Genomic DNA, 15,695 nt, shown 5'->3' with positions numbered 1-15,695 from the left:
CTTCATATCGTGTTAACAATAAGTGCTTTTCAAATTCTATTCCATTTACCATGCAGAAGCTTCAGCAAAAAATTTGCTGCTTATATTAACAACGGAAAATGTGCAAAAATGGCTTGTTGTTGTTGTTGTAGTAGTATAAACATTCCCCATACATATACGGGGAAAGCTGCTGAAGTGACAGCCCTTCGCCGGATATGAATCCGGGTCGTTCCGGTTATGAAGATCCGACTGTTAAAAATTGGTGGTGGCTGCTGTTGGAGTGCCAGTACTTGTCCGGACATAAATGCGGATCTGTACCCAACCCTGAAGCGACTGTTGTGTTAAAAGTGTGATTACAATTAGTAAGAACGGCATAAAACATTGGAAATCAAAGATAACAAAAATTAATTCTGCATTAAATTTCATTTTGAATGTTGTAGCAAATCATCAAGCACTACCAGTGCCAGTCAGCGGTGTAGTCACCAGGCGTCATCGTAGGCCCAGGAATTGTGCTGTTTTAACGGGCTTGGTTCAAAGGGAGAGATGTGTTAGGTGAATGAGTTTAAAGGGGCAAGCGAATAGGTTGTTAGTAAGGTTGCTAGTAAGTCTAACTCTCGCTGAGACCTATTCGACAGTGCTTATACAAGGCAAAACATCTGATTTATTCAGAGTTGAATCAGGAATAAGCCAGGGAGATGCGATTGCCTTCAATCTGATCCTAGACCATATAATTAAAGAGGTTAATCCATCAGACACTATATTCAACAAAGCTTCGCAAATATGTGGCTTTGCTGATACCTGGACATCTTCACGAGGTATATAAATGTTCTCAGCGAAGTATTTTAAGCACTCCGATCAAAAGCAAAATTTTTCGGTTTAAAGATGAACGAAAACAAAAGTATCTCGAAAGGCTTAACACGTTGAGAAAAGCGCCAGATCTCAGAATTGACTATTACGAATTTGAAAGCGTGGATGAAATTAAATGCCTCGGATTGCTGCTCAGTGGAACAGTACAACGGTTGCTATCCAAGACCGTGTACCGGCTGCAAACAGAACATATTTTCCCCACTATTAAAAAGCAAGCTGTTGGGTAGGAAAACGGAAATCAAAATATATAAAACACTGGATTCGACCAGTGGCAACGTATGGATGCGAAACATGGACATTGAAAGCGAATACAATTAAACAATCTGGAAAGACGAATACTGATCCGATGGCTAGGGCACGTTTGCAGAATGCGAGATGAAAGAATACCTCGCAAAGTTCTAGATGCGCGCATGCTTGGGGAAAAGCGAAGAGAACGGCCGCGGAAAAGGTGGTTAGACGACCTCAGAAGCATAGGAGTGACCCACTATCGTAGTCTGGCTATGGACCGAGATGCATGGAGAAGAATTGTGCAGGAAGCTAAGGCTCACAACGAGCTGTGATGCTATGAATGTTGATGATGAATAGGTTGTTTGTGTCGTGCGGGGTACCTTCACATACCAGACATATAATGAGTATGTCGGAGTCAATTCTGGATAGGTAGTAGTTTAGCTTACTGCAATATTCTATTCCAAGGAGGTAGCTAAGGTCTAAGGTTTTTCCCTCGAGGGTTGGCAGTTTAGGAAGGTGGTAAGAGGATCCCGATCAATGCAGTTAGTAAATGTGCTGTCTGGGCTAGTAAATGTGTCTCGTCCTGAATATTTTCTTTTGCTGCATTTCATTTATTCTTTCATTCTTAGTTTTTTATATTCAAAATTTTCACAATAGATCAGCTCTGGTCGCAGTGCGTAATGGCCTTCTAATAATAATATATTCAAAATAATTTTAATATTGTAATAAAATATATTCTTATAAAATTTAAATTTGACTTTTTATAATAGAAGTTTCATTTAATTTCCTTTTTTAATTTAATTTGGTAATTTTTTTATTTTTTATTTTTTTTTGATTCGATATTAATTCACTTTCTTAATCTAGCTATTATATTAAAAAATAATAATAATTGGCTCGTTCACTTCTGTTTGGTCGAGCTCCTCCTCCTATTTGATTCAATAATAAGAGGTTAGTAAGCAACTTTCTCGTTCCCTCTTTACAAATCAGCTCCCTTAGCAAGATACTGTGTTGCTAACTCTAGAAACTTTTAGTAAAAGTGGAGTAAAAGTTAGATTTGTATTAGGTTGTTCAATAAGTTTTGCGGTTCGATAAGAAAAACACCATTTTATCGTTCGAAATACACTTTATTATTCAGTATAGTCACCCTGAACATCAATACATCAATTTATGAATTCCACCCTGAAGTGAGAATCTGGAAGGGCTGCAAAATACGCTCCACAGCTGTTATGACCCCATCATTTGATGAAAACGCCTAATCGACACATGAATTTTGTTGGGTCTGGAAACAGATGGAAATCGGTAGGGGCCAAATCTGATGAATGCCCACCGTGTGCTCCAACAATTCGAACTTTAATTCATGGTTTTTAGCCATTGCCAAAATATTCTTGTGACTCGGTGCATTGTACTGATGAAAAATATTTTTTTCTTTGCAAGCTGGGTATTTTTTCACGAATTTCTTCCTTCAGCTGGTTTGCAGGTAGTTCACAAACGAAATTCCTTTTGCTTCCTAAAAAGCTGATACTAACACTTTATTTGCCGATCTCTGTACACGCACTGGTTTCGGGGCCAAAGAACCAGGCCCACACCACTCTTTAACCTCTTGCTTTGATTTAAGATCATGATGATAGACTCAAGACTCATCCATAGTGATGAATCAAAGAACCAAATCCACTTCATCTTTTCGGAAACGCTCTAAATGTTGCTGTTAAAGTCGCATTCGAATGTGTTTTTGTTTCCTTGTTAGCGAATACGGCACCCATTGCGCGCACAGCTTTGTGAAACCCAATACTTCAGTGAAAATATTGCTTACACTGTCCAATGAGATGTCTGGGGCTTCTACTAAATCTCTTTCAATCATTTTTTCTACGATTTCTGGTGCTGCTTTTTTTGCGCGTCCTTGACGTGGATCGTCTTTAAGGCTTGTACGACCACGTTTGAATTCAGCACCCCATCGTTCTAATATACTAATTGATGGCGAAAAGTTCTTATACACATTCAACATTCTTTCATAAATTTCCTTTGTTTTTAAGCCTTCCAAAAATAGAAATTCAATCACTGCACGATACTTAATTTTTTTCATTGTAGAAAATACTGTGACACGTTGATACTAAAAGGCTTGTAAACAATGGTTTGAATTAACAGATTGAAATGAAGCTTCACATGAGTTCATGAAGAGTGAACCAACATAAAAAACATTAGGCTTGTAGAACAAACATCACCGTTGGCCTCATTGATATTTGATTTTGTCGCATGCGCTGACATTTCATTTTCTGACTGAGAAACCAGAAATATTTTATACATAAATTATAATTTTACATTTTTTAGGTTATTTTCATGCTGAATTGGGCCTTTGCATACCGAGTGTAGCGAAATCTCTTTCGCCATTTTAAATCGTGTTTTATATATATTACATACAACATTTCATTCATTTTGTGATAATTTTGTAAAATTTAAAAAATTTTTTTTTGTTCAGTTCATTCAGTTTGAGATAGTTAAATATTTTTAATTTCTGTCTTTTTTTTGTTCATTTCATTCAGTTTGTGATCGTTTTGTAACATTTTTTTAATATTTTTTTTTTGTTCAGTTCGATCAGTTTGAGATAGTTTTGTTAAATATTTATTTTTAATTTATTTTCTTTTTTTTTTGTTAAGTTCATTCAGTTTGTGATAGTTTTGTAAAATATTTTTAATTTATTTTCTTTTTTTTGTTTGAGATAGTTTTGTTAAATATTTTTAATTTATTTTCTTTTTTTGTTCATTTCATTCATTTCGTGATATTGTAATTTTGTTAAATATTTTTAATTTCTTTTTTTTCAGTTCATTCAGTTTATGATAGTTTTGTCAAATATTTTGAATTTATTTTCTTTTTTTTTGTTTGAGATATTTTTGTTAAATATTTTTAATTTATTTTCTTTTTTGTTCATTTCATTCATTTTGTGATATTGTAATTTTGTTAAATATTTTTAATTTCTTTTTTTTCAGTTCATTCAGTTTATGATAGTTTTGTCAAATATTTTTAATTTATTTTCTTTTTTTTTTTGTTTGAGATAGTTTTGTTAAATATTTTTCATTTATTTTATTTTTTTTGTTTATTTCATTTATTTTGTGATAATTTTGTTAAATATTTTTAATTTCTTTTTTTTTGTCAGTTCATTCAGTCTGTGATAGTTTTGTAAAATTTTTTTAGTTTTTTTTTTTGTCCAGTTCTATAAGTAGAGATAGTTTTGTTAAATATTTTTAATTTATTTTCTTTTTTTTTGTTCAGTTTATTCAGTTTGAGAAAGTTTTGTGAAATATTTTTAATTTTTTTTTTTTTTTTGTTTGAGATAGTTTTGTTAAATATTTTTAATTTATTTTCTTGTTTTTTGTTCAGTTCATTCAGTTTGTGATAGTCGTGTAAAATGTTTTTAATCTTGTTTTTTGTTCATTTCATTAAGTTTGTGATAGTTTTGATACATTTTTTAACTTGTTTTTTGTTCATTTCATTAAGTTTTGTTACACTTTTTTTAATTCTTTTTTCAGTTCGTTCAATTTCCTTATTATTACTATTATTATTTTTTATTAATTTTATTTATTACCAAATGTTGCGTTATATTACATTATCCAATTTTTTTTATTTTATTCTAAAATTTATGTATCTCTTCTTATTGCACCCCTTCTTCAAATATTTTCCATATTTTAATTCCACACAAATTTTTAATTTCTTATGATGTCATTTATTCATTCGCTCATTTCACACATTTCTCTGTCTTTTAAACTCCGTCTAGTCTTGGCTCCACTTAAATGATGAAAGTAAAATTCCCTAAATTCGCATAGTCTTTTGCACCCAAAATTTACACTGGAATGCTTGCTTTTGTGCTGTAAATGTTCGTATGTACCTACATACATATGTACATGTATGAATGTGTGTGTGTGCCTGTGCGCACCAACTGCTAAGAACTAATTGCATTGACAGTCTGTAGGCTCACACCGGCAGTATTGCAGTCCAACATTCGCTGCCGGCAATTAAATGCCATATTGGCCAATGCCTCAGCCGCGTCCAATTCCAATTGTGAGGGGCAGGCACTAGTAGATCGGCGCTGCAAGATCTGCGAGTTGGCTGGTATAATTGTGACGCGCCGTAATTGTTTCGTGCGTTGTTTGCGCTCCAATTTTCCACTAAAAAATTGTATCAATTAGCTACGTAAAGGGCATTTAAGTAGTCAAATTTGCAGTTACTTACGTTCTGCCATTCCATTCGATGAAGTAGTTATTCTTATCGGGCGTAAAACGTGCCGCACTCTCCAGCCATTTCGTCAATGCGTTATTATCACCGCTGCGCACGCCATTACTACCGTTGTTGGCGGATCCATTTACAATCGGCTTTGTGCTAATACTCAGCTCATCACAGACACTTTGGGGGGCGGATTGTTGTGTAATTGCAGGTGGTTGCGCGTTATGCATATCACGCAGATATTTCTCCATCATTTTCTGTTTGTACTTTGCGGTGTTGACGGTTGAGCTTGGTTTTGTCAGTATTTCTTTGGCCTCACTTGCCTGTTGCTGTGACGCCATTGGGTAATTTTGAGGAATAGTGCCGACTGGTGGCTCATTTGCAGTTACGTAAGCAGGTGTTATTACGATGCGATTATCACATTTTTGATTTTTCAAAAAGCAGCTAGTTTTCGATATGCTCTTGTCAAGACTGTCATAACAACAGCCGCCTGATGAGCTAACTGTGCCCTCAGTGCCACTAGAAATGCCATCTTCACGCGACTCATATTCGTCGTCGAAACTCCGTTTCAATTCATCCTCATTCCGTTCCAACTCATCCTCTTCCCAAATGCTATCCTCCGAAGATATACTAAATTGTTCCACATTTCCACGTGCATTTGTATTGTAATGCTTAATGAGATGGCCCCAAGATCTTTTGCTACGCTCCCCTTCTGAGTTTTTCAACTTGCGACGCCAATTGGCGAACCAATTGCAAATTTGTGTGTACGTGAGACCAGTTTCGCAGGCCAAGCGTTTCTTTTCATCACGACTTGGATAGGGATTTTCGCGGCGACGCACAAGCCAATCCTTCAGCATGCGCTTGATCTCGGGTGTGAAAAGTCGCTTTATAAGACGCGGCTGATGAAGGTCATCCTCTGGAGGCCAGGCGCGTCTGAAAAGATAAGTGCAAACATTTTATTAGCCATTTGAGGAAAAGAAATACTATTAAATAAAATAAAAAATTTATTACTAAAATAAAAATTTTATTTTGCACGCAAATTTTTTGTTCTTAAGGCGGGAATCTTGCGAACTTAAATTTCAATGTTTAGGGTCAGTACCCGTTTAAGTTTACCAGCTTATTGAAGTGCGAGTATCCACATTCTACAAATTCAGTTCATTGTTGCACTAAAAAACGAGTCCTGTATTAGAACATCTGCACTTATTTATGTAAAGCGCAAGTTTAGAACCCCGTAAAGTTTGCAATATACGATAAAAAAAAACTAAAGAGTCAGGTGTTGCGGATTTGCGCTATTTATGGTAAACAACAGAAAAAATATTAATATACATACATACATACATTTTACAGTAACGACAGTAAAACGCCCCTAAGTATGCAATCAGTCAGATAAATTGAAACAGCAGGCAGCCAAGATAATTTCGGGTTAGTTAACAGCACAACTATAACAAGAAAAACGTGCGTTAGCGATTGGCATAAATATTTAAAAATTAATTTAATTTGTTTTCGTTAGAAAGCATTGCAACCAAGTTAAACAAGCTAGCAACCCTGCAATGTGTACTCACATATACACACGCACATACACACCCACCTGCTATGTCGCCGATTACGCTGCGGACGGCCCGTTATTAATTTCTCCATTTCAAAAATGAGTGTAAACGACGTTTTACTGCTATTAGAAAAGAGAAAAATATTACAAATTTTAAAGTGGTTTTTATTATATTTTTGTGAATAACTGATTTTTGTTTAATCAAATAGGTTTTTTTTTGTTTTTTTTTTTTATATGTTTGCATGATTTTGGTAACATGATTTTGGTTGCATGAATTTTGGGGAGTTCTTTCTCCATCCATTATTTTCTCGGTAGATGGCTGTAGTGATCGATAGCTCGCAAAGTATAGATCAACCATCTTAAAGTGTAAGAGTTGTCAAGGTGACATTTCACATTAAAAAATTACTTTTCTGTTTTGCGTTTGTTCAATTTAGTTGTGAGTTACAGGGTGTTAACAATGGAAGTCAACAAAGAGAAAATTTGGTGCATTTTAGAGTTTTTCTTTGATAAAGGCGAAAATGCAAGCCAGACTGCTGATGAGTGAATGGTGTTCATGGTGCCGATATTTTAACAGTTAATTAAGATAATTACTTTCAATTTTGTTTTCGTCGATTCTGTTCGGGTATTTTTGAAAAATGTATGTTAAAGAAAATGTCAATATTGTCGAAAAATAAAATATAAAATCACATAAATCATCGAAGTTGACCGGCAAGTTAGTGGTCGCAGCATCGTCTAGGAGGTAAAGATCGACCATAAAACAACTTTGAACCATTTGCGCAAAAATTTAACGCAAAATTAATGGATTTCTCTTTTTTTGGAAATAATCTTTTCGGATATATTTAGTTAAAGTTTAGAAGATACCTTATGAATTTATTCTAATTTTCTGTTGGCGCTATTTAATATAAAAGGCGCCGACCCATCGATATGGGATTCATCGACTTCAGATTAGAGCTAATACCAAATTCGACTTTTTTTCTTTATTAATATTATTATTATTGTTTTATTAGTATTTCCCATTTTATTTTGAAAAAAAAGTGAGTTTAAAAATTGTGTCATATACTACGTACATACCTACATACATACATACTTGTTTGTTACGGTGGTTTGTCTAATACTGCTAAATTTTTATTTAATACGTGTGGCTTTTATTTATACCCATCACTTTGCCATCATTTTTGACTCATCATTGACGCAGAAGAAATCGAGATAGACCAATATATCAGGCTGACTTATTTTTTAATTTAATTAACCACCATTACGCTAAAATCATGAGTAATATCCAAAGAACAGCTCTTTTATGCACCTCTGGTGCTTTAAGAACTACCTCAAACAAAGCGATAGAAGTGCTAATCAATTTGCCTGCACTAAATCTCGTAGGGAAAAACCTGGCTGCCGCCTTGGCACTTATACTCAAAAGTATGGCGCTATGGAAAGAACGGCGGTTTGGCCACGCCTGTATTTTGCACATTCTGAATAGTCACAAACAAGAAATAGACTATTCTACTCCTAGACTTACCTGCGACAAGCTCTTCAAGACAAGTATACCGTCAAGCAAGGAGTGGCAGATACCAAGGCCATGGAGAAGGGCGGAATTAAATTTTTATACAGATGGTTCCAAGCTAGACGATAAAATTGGCTATGGAGTATTTTCGAAAGAATTAAGACTGGAAGTATCCGTTCGACTACCAGACTACTGCAGCGTCTATCAGGCAGAGGTTCTAGGCATAAAAGAAGTGGCTACATACCTAAATATGCATGCCGTAACAAAATCGGATAGCCAAGCGGCCATTAAATCAATGAATGCGGCTATACTAAGATTAAATATTGCACAGGAATGCCGAGCCGCCCTAAATGACATTAGCGTCGTATTCAAGGTCAGCCTTATTTGGGTTCCGGGACACAGAGATATTGAGGGAAACTGTAGAGCTGATGAGCTAGTCAGAAAAGGTACTGCTCTTCAACTGTTCAGTGATAAAAGTACCATTGGAATACCTTTGGCCACGAGTAAATTAATAATAAAAAACAACATCACCCAAGAGGCCAATAGATCATGAGAAGATGAAGATACATGCGTAACAGCCAGGCTACTATGGCCGCAAATAAGCAAGAAAGGGGCAAAGGAATTGCTTAACCTCTCAAGAGAAGATATCTAGAAGGTCGTGGCTTGTGTCACCGGCTACATGCTATTTGGAAGGCATTCCTTGAGACTAGGAGTATTCTCCCATGAATATTGTAGAAGCTGTAGAGATGTGGAGGAGGAAGAAACAGTAGAGCACTTTCTTTGCAATTGTCCAGCCTTAGCTAAAATCAGAGCAGGTTGTCTAGGTAAACACTTCTTCAATTCTCTTACAGAACAATCCTGTGCTTCATAAGAGCCTCAAAATGGTTTCATGAAAGTAAATAAACAAGGTTACCGTATCGCACAGTGGTATCACAATGGACCTGTGAGGTCTAAGTGAGTTGGTCATATGGACCGACTACCACCCTTAACCTAACCTAACCACAGTCAGTTCTATGTCACCAGAACGACCTGGATTTAATCCCGTAGAACTTATGCTGAGAAAATTTGCATTCATAAAACCAATAAAAAATAATTTTTTCTTGATTTCGATGAAAGTATTTAAAAAAATCATTAGGTATGTTTAAGTGGCCTGCTACATTACAACTACATAATTGTAAGCGTTTATTTAATGAATGCCCAGTTTTTTTTTAGTGATAAGTAATGATTTACCAATTTGCTAACTTTGAAAAGTATAAAAACTCATTCTCAGATATTTAGCAATTTTTCGTATTATTATTGTTCACTTTCCCGCATAGACCAACTTATAATATGCTCACCTACAACGATATTATCTACTTTTTCCAGATTAACTACCAATCCGTAATTAAAAAGCGAGATTACCCATACAAAATTTCTCTCCCGAAATCTGAGATCGTAAAATAATCTTAGCTTATAAAGATAATTTTTTCGGTACAGCCCCTAAATAAAATGAAAGAAAAGAAAATTATCCATATAACAGAAAAAAGCGTTTGCCCATAGTCACTTTGGCCTGTCATTGCTTAACATAAAATGTAATATCAAATTTCGCAATACGCTTGCCATAATTTTGTACAACCTCAGTAGACGCCCTTAACGGATTTGCTCCAGTATTCTATTACTATAAATTAACATATCTTCTCTATGCCTTTTCTCTTTATATGGTTAAAATAATTTAAAACAAACTAAAAACACTAAAATATTCCACCAAACCAATTTCTATGACGAACAACCTTGCAGAATAGTCTTGAGAGCTGAGTGCTCAATTTTGCAGCTAATTTGCCGTACGTGAACGGATAGATTAATTCTTCTGGATTTATTGCTAATCACTGCATGTGTGAATGTACTTTTATTAAGTGTCTTTGAAATTCAACAAAAAACAACACAATTTGAAATAAATATTTTTCTTCATTCTATTTTCAACTTGAGCTACTCTAACGTACATGCACACAATTTGTCTTCTCTCTGTATTTATATGAAAAAGATTCACTTTCAAAATATTGCGTGGGTGTTAAGGCATTTAACATGTTTTGTTGTTTTTCTTTTGTATTCACTGTTTTTGTTGTCACACACGAAATGAGTTTTCATGTTTTTTGTTCAAACATAGTGAGCGACGAGTGTGTCAAGTATACACACGTACATACTATAAAACACGGGAGTAGAATCACAAACAAATTTGCGCAGAGTGCGCGCTCTCCTTCGCATGCGCGTAAAATTGCATGCCGTCCGTTATTTTGTGTTTTGAAAAGTTGAAAACCACCTTATGATTTGCTCAATGTATCTCAAAGAAAATAGGTTCGCTCGCAGAGAAAAACATGTATCACATATGATTCTGCATACATACATACACACATACAAGCATGTACATATGTAGTACATGTGCAAACCTTGGGGACACATACAAATTCACATATTTAATCTTATTTACGGCACTACTAATTTTCATGTTTCTTATTGAATGGAAGTGATTTTTAAAGTATTTACGAATATTTATTTTAAGCTCCCCTGACGGATATACATATGTACATATGTATGTATGTTTGTATGTACCTCGCGCACATAACTAACAGTTTTTTGGCTTTCTTCAGGCTACATTCAGAATGTTGAATATTAGCGTGAAAGACCAAAATCCTCTACCAGCACTGACGATGTGTAAATAAGAAAAATATTATGGGTCGGTGATTAACTTCCTCATTGGCACAGTAAATGCAAAAAATGAACAAATGACAAATGCTGAAGTCAACGAAAAAAAAGCGGAAGCATTCATGAAAAAACCGTCTTCATGTTTTCATGTTTTTTGGTATGTTCGCGTGCTAAATTGCATGTAACATAAATTATATAATATATTTATGTTTCCATCAGTTCTCTTCACTGCTGAGTTTATATTTCACCAATACATTTTTTTTAATATTCCAGCATTTATTTTGTTTCTTCTGCACGCATCAAAAATTACATAATCTCCAAAATTTGCACAACAAAAACCACAAATACAACTTTTTTTTATTAATCCATAGTTAAATGAATAGTCCAAAAAATAAATTTTTAAAACCAATTTTTTTTTTATAATCGCATACTTAGTTTAGAGAATACATTTTTCGTTTTTATTTTTTTGGTTTTTGATGTTCTATCTACATTTTTCTAAAAAACACCCACCTTTATTTAAAAAAATTGTATAATATTTAACGTTTTTTTCACCAACGTTTCGCTTGAACAACAGGCGCAGACTATTTGCTATTAATTTGACTCGACACTCACTGACCATCAGCGAAAAATCATTTTCTGTGTTTCGCTTTTTTCCTGATTTTGATTTTCATTCTAAACTTTTCTTTTTTTTGCTAGTAGGAAAATCTTCCGCTGCACATTTAATAGATCTTTAAGTTGAGCATTTGCAGTTTTGCTTTGTTATTCTTCTTGTTTCGATTATGCGAGCGTGTAGGTCTTTTGGCCACCCTACATGTGGCTATTCATTCCCCCGACAGTCGGTTCTGCGTTACCATACAATTATGAAGAATGTTTTTGCTGCCACAACAACAACAACCTGTGCCTATTTTGGCTGAAACATTTGATGCCCCACTTTTCGATTACTTATTAAGTCCCCTAATAGAGCAGAGCTGTGAATTGTGCTATAAGCGGGCTTTCAGGTTCATCTACACTTCCAGGCGTTTTTTCTCCTTAAAGTACGTGCACATATGCAGCGATTACCAATAAATCCACAAAAATTAATTCGCAGCATTATGCATGCGACACTTGAAATTTAACATTTTATGTTAAGCAATAACAGGCCAACACGACTATGGACAAACGCTTTTGTCAGTAACATGGGCGCATAATTAATTGTATCTAACAAAAAGCTTGCTACAATTACGTCTACAAACCTCTTTTCTTTTCCAGCGTCCGTTTTATTTAGTTTTTTTTTTTGACATTTCTCCTTACATACGTAATAATAATCTATACTAATATTATAAAGAGGAAAACTTTGTTTGTTTGTTTGTTTGTTTGTTTGTAACGAATAGGCTCAAAAACTACTGGACCGATTTTAAAAATTCTCTCACCATTCGAAAACTACATTATCCAAGAGTAACATGGATTACATTTTATTTTGGAAAAAAATAGGGTTCCGTAAGATATTTGGATTTTTCGGACACAAACTGAAAAAAATCTTATATATAAAATAAAGTAAACTTTTTGTGTGTGTTCGCTAACCGGCCGTGTCTGCACCGAATTAAACCAAACTTACACGCAATGTTAAGAAGGTATTGAAGATGGTTTCCGTATAGTTTGGATACCTATTGGTGGATAGGGCTCGAGATATAGGTCAAAACGTGAACCCGGGTAACCTTCGGATGTGTATGTGCAATATGGGTATCAAATGGAAGCTGTTGGTGAATGCTTTAGTTCAGAGTATTTTTCATGCCGCTCCGTGACTAGGGTCTCGAGATAGAGACCAAAACGTGGACCTTAGAATGTGTTTGCACAATATGGATATCAAATTGAAGCTGTTGGTGAATGCTTTAGTACAGAGTATTTTTCATGCCGCTCCGTGACTGGGGTCTCGAGATATAGGTCAAAAGGTGGACCCGGGTAACCTTTGGTTGTGTATGTACAATATGGGTATCAAAAGAAAGCTGTTGATAAGTGTTTTAATACGGGGTAATTTTCATACCTATTGATGACTAGGGTCTCGAAATATATGCCAAAACGTGGACCCGCCGTGTCTTTGCACCGAATTAAACCAAACTTATGCACATTGTTAAGTAAGTATTGAAAATGGGTTTCGTAAAGTTTGGTTGTAATTCGGAGCAGTGGCAACGGGTACAGCGTTCTTTTGAGCCAGCCATAATGTCGCTTACTTTTTTAACGCTTGGGGCGGAACTGAACTGTCAAATTGACAGTGTGAGTTACAATGTGTCAATATTTCTTTCTGATTTGGATGCCATAAGGAAAAAACATAACTGCAACATGTAAAAATTGTTTGTGAATTTTTTTGGAGTGGATTTTGGAATAGTGAATAATTTCTTACGAAATTTGAGAATTTAATGTGAAATCCGAATGTAATTATGTGTTCGTGGAAAAAAAATTTTTTTCGTTTTTTTTTTGAAAAATATAAATGGATAATGGTTAAAAAAGCTCCAATGCTTAATAAAACATATAAATTGAAACGAAAAATTCATGGATGATCAGGAAAAAAGACGATTGTTTATTCATATGCGTTGATTTGAAATTTAAAAACAATCTTCTTTTTTCCTGATTTTCAATTTATATTTTATATTTACTCAAAAACAAATAGAAAAACAAAAAATATTGTTTATGCCAAAGCGCTTGAATAAAGAATAAAGAAATAAATAATATGAAAATCATATATTTTCTGTTCTAAACCATATCTATTCTATTTTAGTGTGCCCAGCGAAGGGGGCCGGGTTTGCTAGTTATTAATAAGAAACCTCAGGGTTGTACTGAAATAAGTTTCTCCATAATCTAAGATTATTTTATAATCGGGGATTACCGGAGAAAAATGTTGCATGGGTAATCTCGCTTTTTAATTACGAATTGGGAGTTGAGCTCGAAAAAGTAGATAATCCAGTTATATGTGAACCTATTAGATATTAATTAAACGGATGCTAAGGTCGGGAATAGCACTATCATTAATGCACGCGAGCCATTACAGCTCAAACTATATTTTTCAATATTCAAGTTTTTCAAGTTCGAATTCGTTTGACATTTTCCCTGACATTTAGGCCAAATTGGTGCTCTATTTCAGTAATTTAGCACCAAGTATTATTTTTTAAAGCTCCAATAGTTTCTGATGTATACACATTATCTCTATCCTTGAGATGATCACATAGAAAATTATCCAAAGGCATTAAATCAGGTGGTTTGACGGCCAAATTGTTGTAGAATTATCGTGGAATTATTCTTACCAGAAATTCCATTTGCAATAAATGTATTTTTTCGTTGGCTGTGCGGCAGTCACACCCCGTCTTCTTGAAACCACATGTCTTCAATATCCATACCATTGACAGTAGGCCAAAAACAATAAACGTTGTTAACATGTCTCAATATGCTGTGACGCCGCTGAAATGGCAAATTTATTTTTTCTTCAATGCTTTTTGCTCAAAGCAGCGATATTTTCAAATGAACGGCCTGTAGGAACTTGCATTATTGCCTTTTTTTCTGCGTTATCCAGTCGACTTAAATTTTTTGATTAGCCTTTTATATTCCGTATGTTAAATGTTGTACGATTATAATGGGTGAATATGATTGCGAAATAGTGCAAAACCTATATTAGTCCAGTTCTTGTCTATGTGAGATCAGGCAAACTAACCTAACTGGTTTTGAAATTCCTCTGGTTGTAAAAGAGTATATTTCATCCTATTGAAAACGTCTTTAAAAACGACAAAATTCGTTGATTCTCCTTTCCAAGGTAAGATACCAGAAAAGGCGTGATCTATAGTGAAAATCTTTTCGATGGCAATTTAAAGCTTTATTGATACGACGATGCTGGTATTTTATTCGATATGCGGTATCTTCGGCATGTGGAAGGACAGGTCCTACTCTGCATTGGAATTATTATACTTAGTTGAAATGGATTTGGCCTCATTTGCTGTTTCACTCCACTCAATCTGCGTTTATATTTTCGTTTTTAAACTCTAATCTATGAAAATTCTAGCATCATCAGAAATCCACATTTTTCAGTTTACCGAAATAATATTTTTGTTTGAGAGATCTCTAATGCTGGATGTAGCAAACACTCTACTCAATTAATTGGCTTAGAACTTTCTCTCTCGCTCTCTCTCTCTCTCTCTCTCACTGATTGGTTATTATTGATGTTGCACAGAGGATTGCTATTCATTTACTTTTTAATTAAACAGATTACGATGACTTTTCTTTGGACGAAGCAATAAAAATAACCTTAGCACGAATTTAAAATAGAGTGGCATCTTACATATTTAAATATGCGCATATATTTTTAGTACGTAATATGTACCTAAGTATGCATATATGCGTGTATGAATAGGAGTACATACAGTGGTGGTCAGAAAAATCTTGATAGGTAAACAAATATGACCACAAAGTGGGATAGAGCGGTCATTTATTTCTGACGGCGGAGATGAGCAATGCTACAGCCATCGGAAGCTCCACCAGTAGGTGTGAAAAAACATTTTTTTTATGTAACAAAAGTAGAGATATAATATTGAAGTATTGTATATATGTATAAGTATGCGTGAGGAAAGATATTTTCCTTCTTCTGGTAGTTGCTTGAGTATTTCTCCAGTGATGAGGAGGCTTTCTTAGTTTAAAGCTTTTTTATCGCTCCTTTCGCTTAGT

General features: G+C 34.6%; 1 protein-coding gene across 2 annotated transcripts; it reads right to left on the bottom strand.

Moving 5' to 3' along the window:
• Positions 1-4,047: 4,047 nt before the first annotated feature.
• LOC128864421 (uncharacterized) lies at positions 4,048-11,624 on the bottom strand. Of its 2 annotated transcripts, none has more exons than XM_054104070.1 (4): positions 11,523-11,624; positions 6,875-6,955; positions 5,296-6,219; positions 4,048-5,231 (listed from the first exon to the last, which is right to left on the bottom strand). In XM_054104070.1, the coding sequence occupies exons 2-4, from the start codon at positions 6,922-6,924 to the stop codon at positions 5,006-5,008; spliced, it is 1,200 nt and encodes a 399-aa protein (XP_053960045.1). In that variant the 5' UTR covers positions 6,925-6,955; positions 11,523-11,624; the 3' UTR covers positions 4,048-5,005. The 2 variants fall into 2 exon arrangements, with proteins under 2 accessions (XP_053960045.1, XP_053960046.1); XM_054104071.1 differs by having other exon boundaries at positions 6,875-6,952.
• Positions 11,625-15,695: the final 4,071 nt, after the last annotated feature.

This window comes from Anastrepha ludens, chromosome 5 (genome assembly GCF_028408465.1).
Source record: "Anastrepha ludens isolate Willacy chromosome 5, idAnaLude1.1, whole genome shotgun sequence".
Classification (NCBI taxonomy): Eukaryota; Metazoa; Arthropoda; class Insecta; order Diptera; family Tephritidae; genus Anastrepha; species Anastrepha ludens.
Note: the sequence above shows the minus strand (reverse complement) of the source record. Positions and strands in the feature narration are given on the sequence as shown.

What these genes read in the sequence shown, in the direction of transcription:
- LOC128864421 (XM_054104070.1), bottom strand. Translation starts at nt 6,924, where the DNA reads ATGGAGAAATTAATAACGGGCCGTCCGCAGCGTAATCGGCGACATAGC. An exon ending in CGTAATCGGCGACATAGCAG is followed by an intron (nt 6,220 to 6,874) that starts GTGGGTGTGTAT and finishes TTATCTTTTCAG; the next exon opens with ACGCGCCTGGCCTCCAGAGG. An exon ending in ATCGAATGGAATGGCAGAAC is followed by an intron (nt 5,232 to 5,295) that starts GTAAGTAACTGC and finishes ACAATTTTTTAG; the next exon opens with TGGAAAATTGGAGCGCAAAC.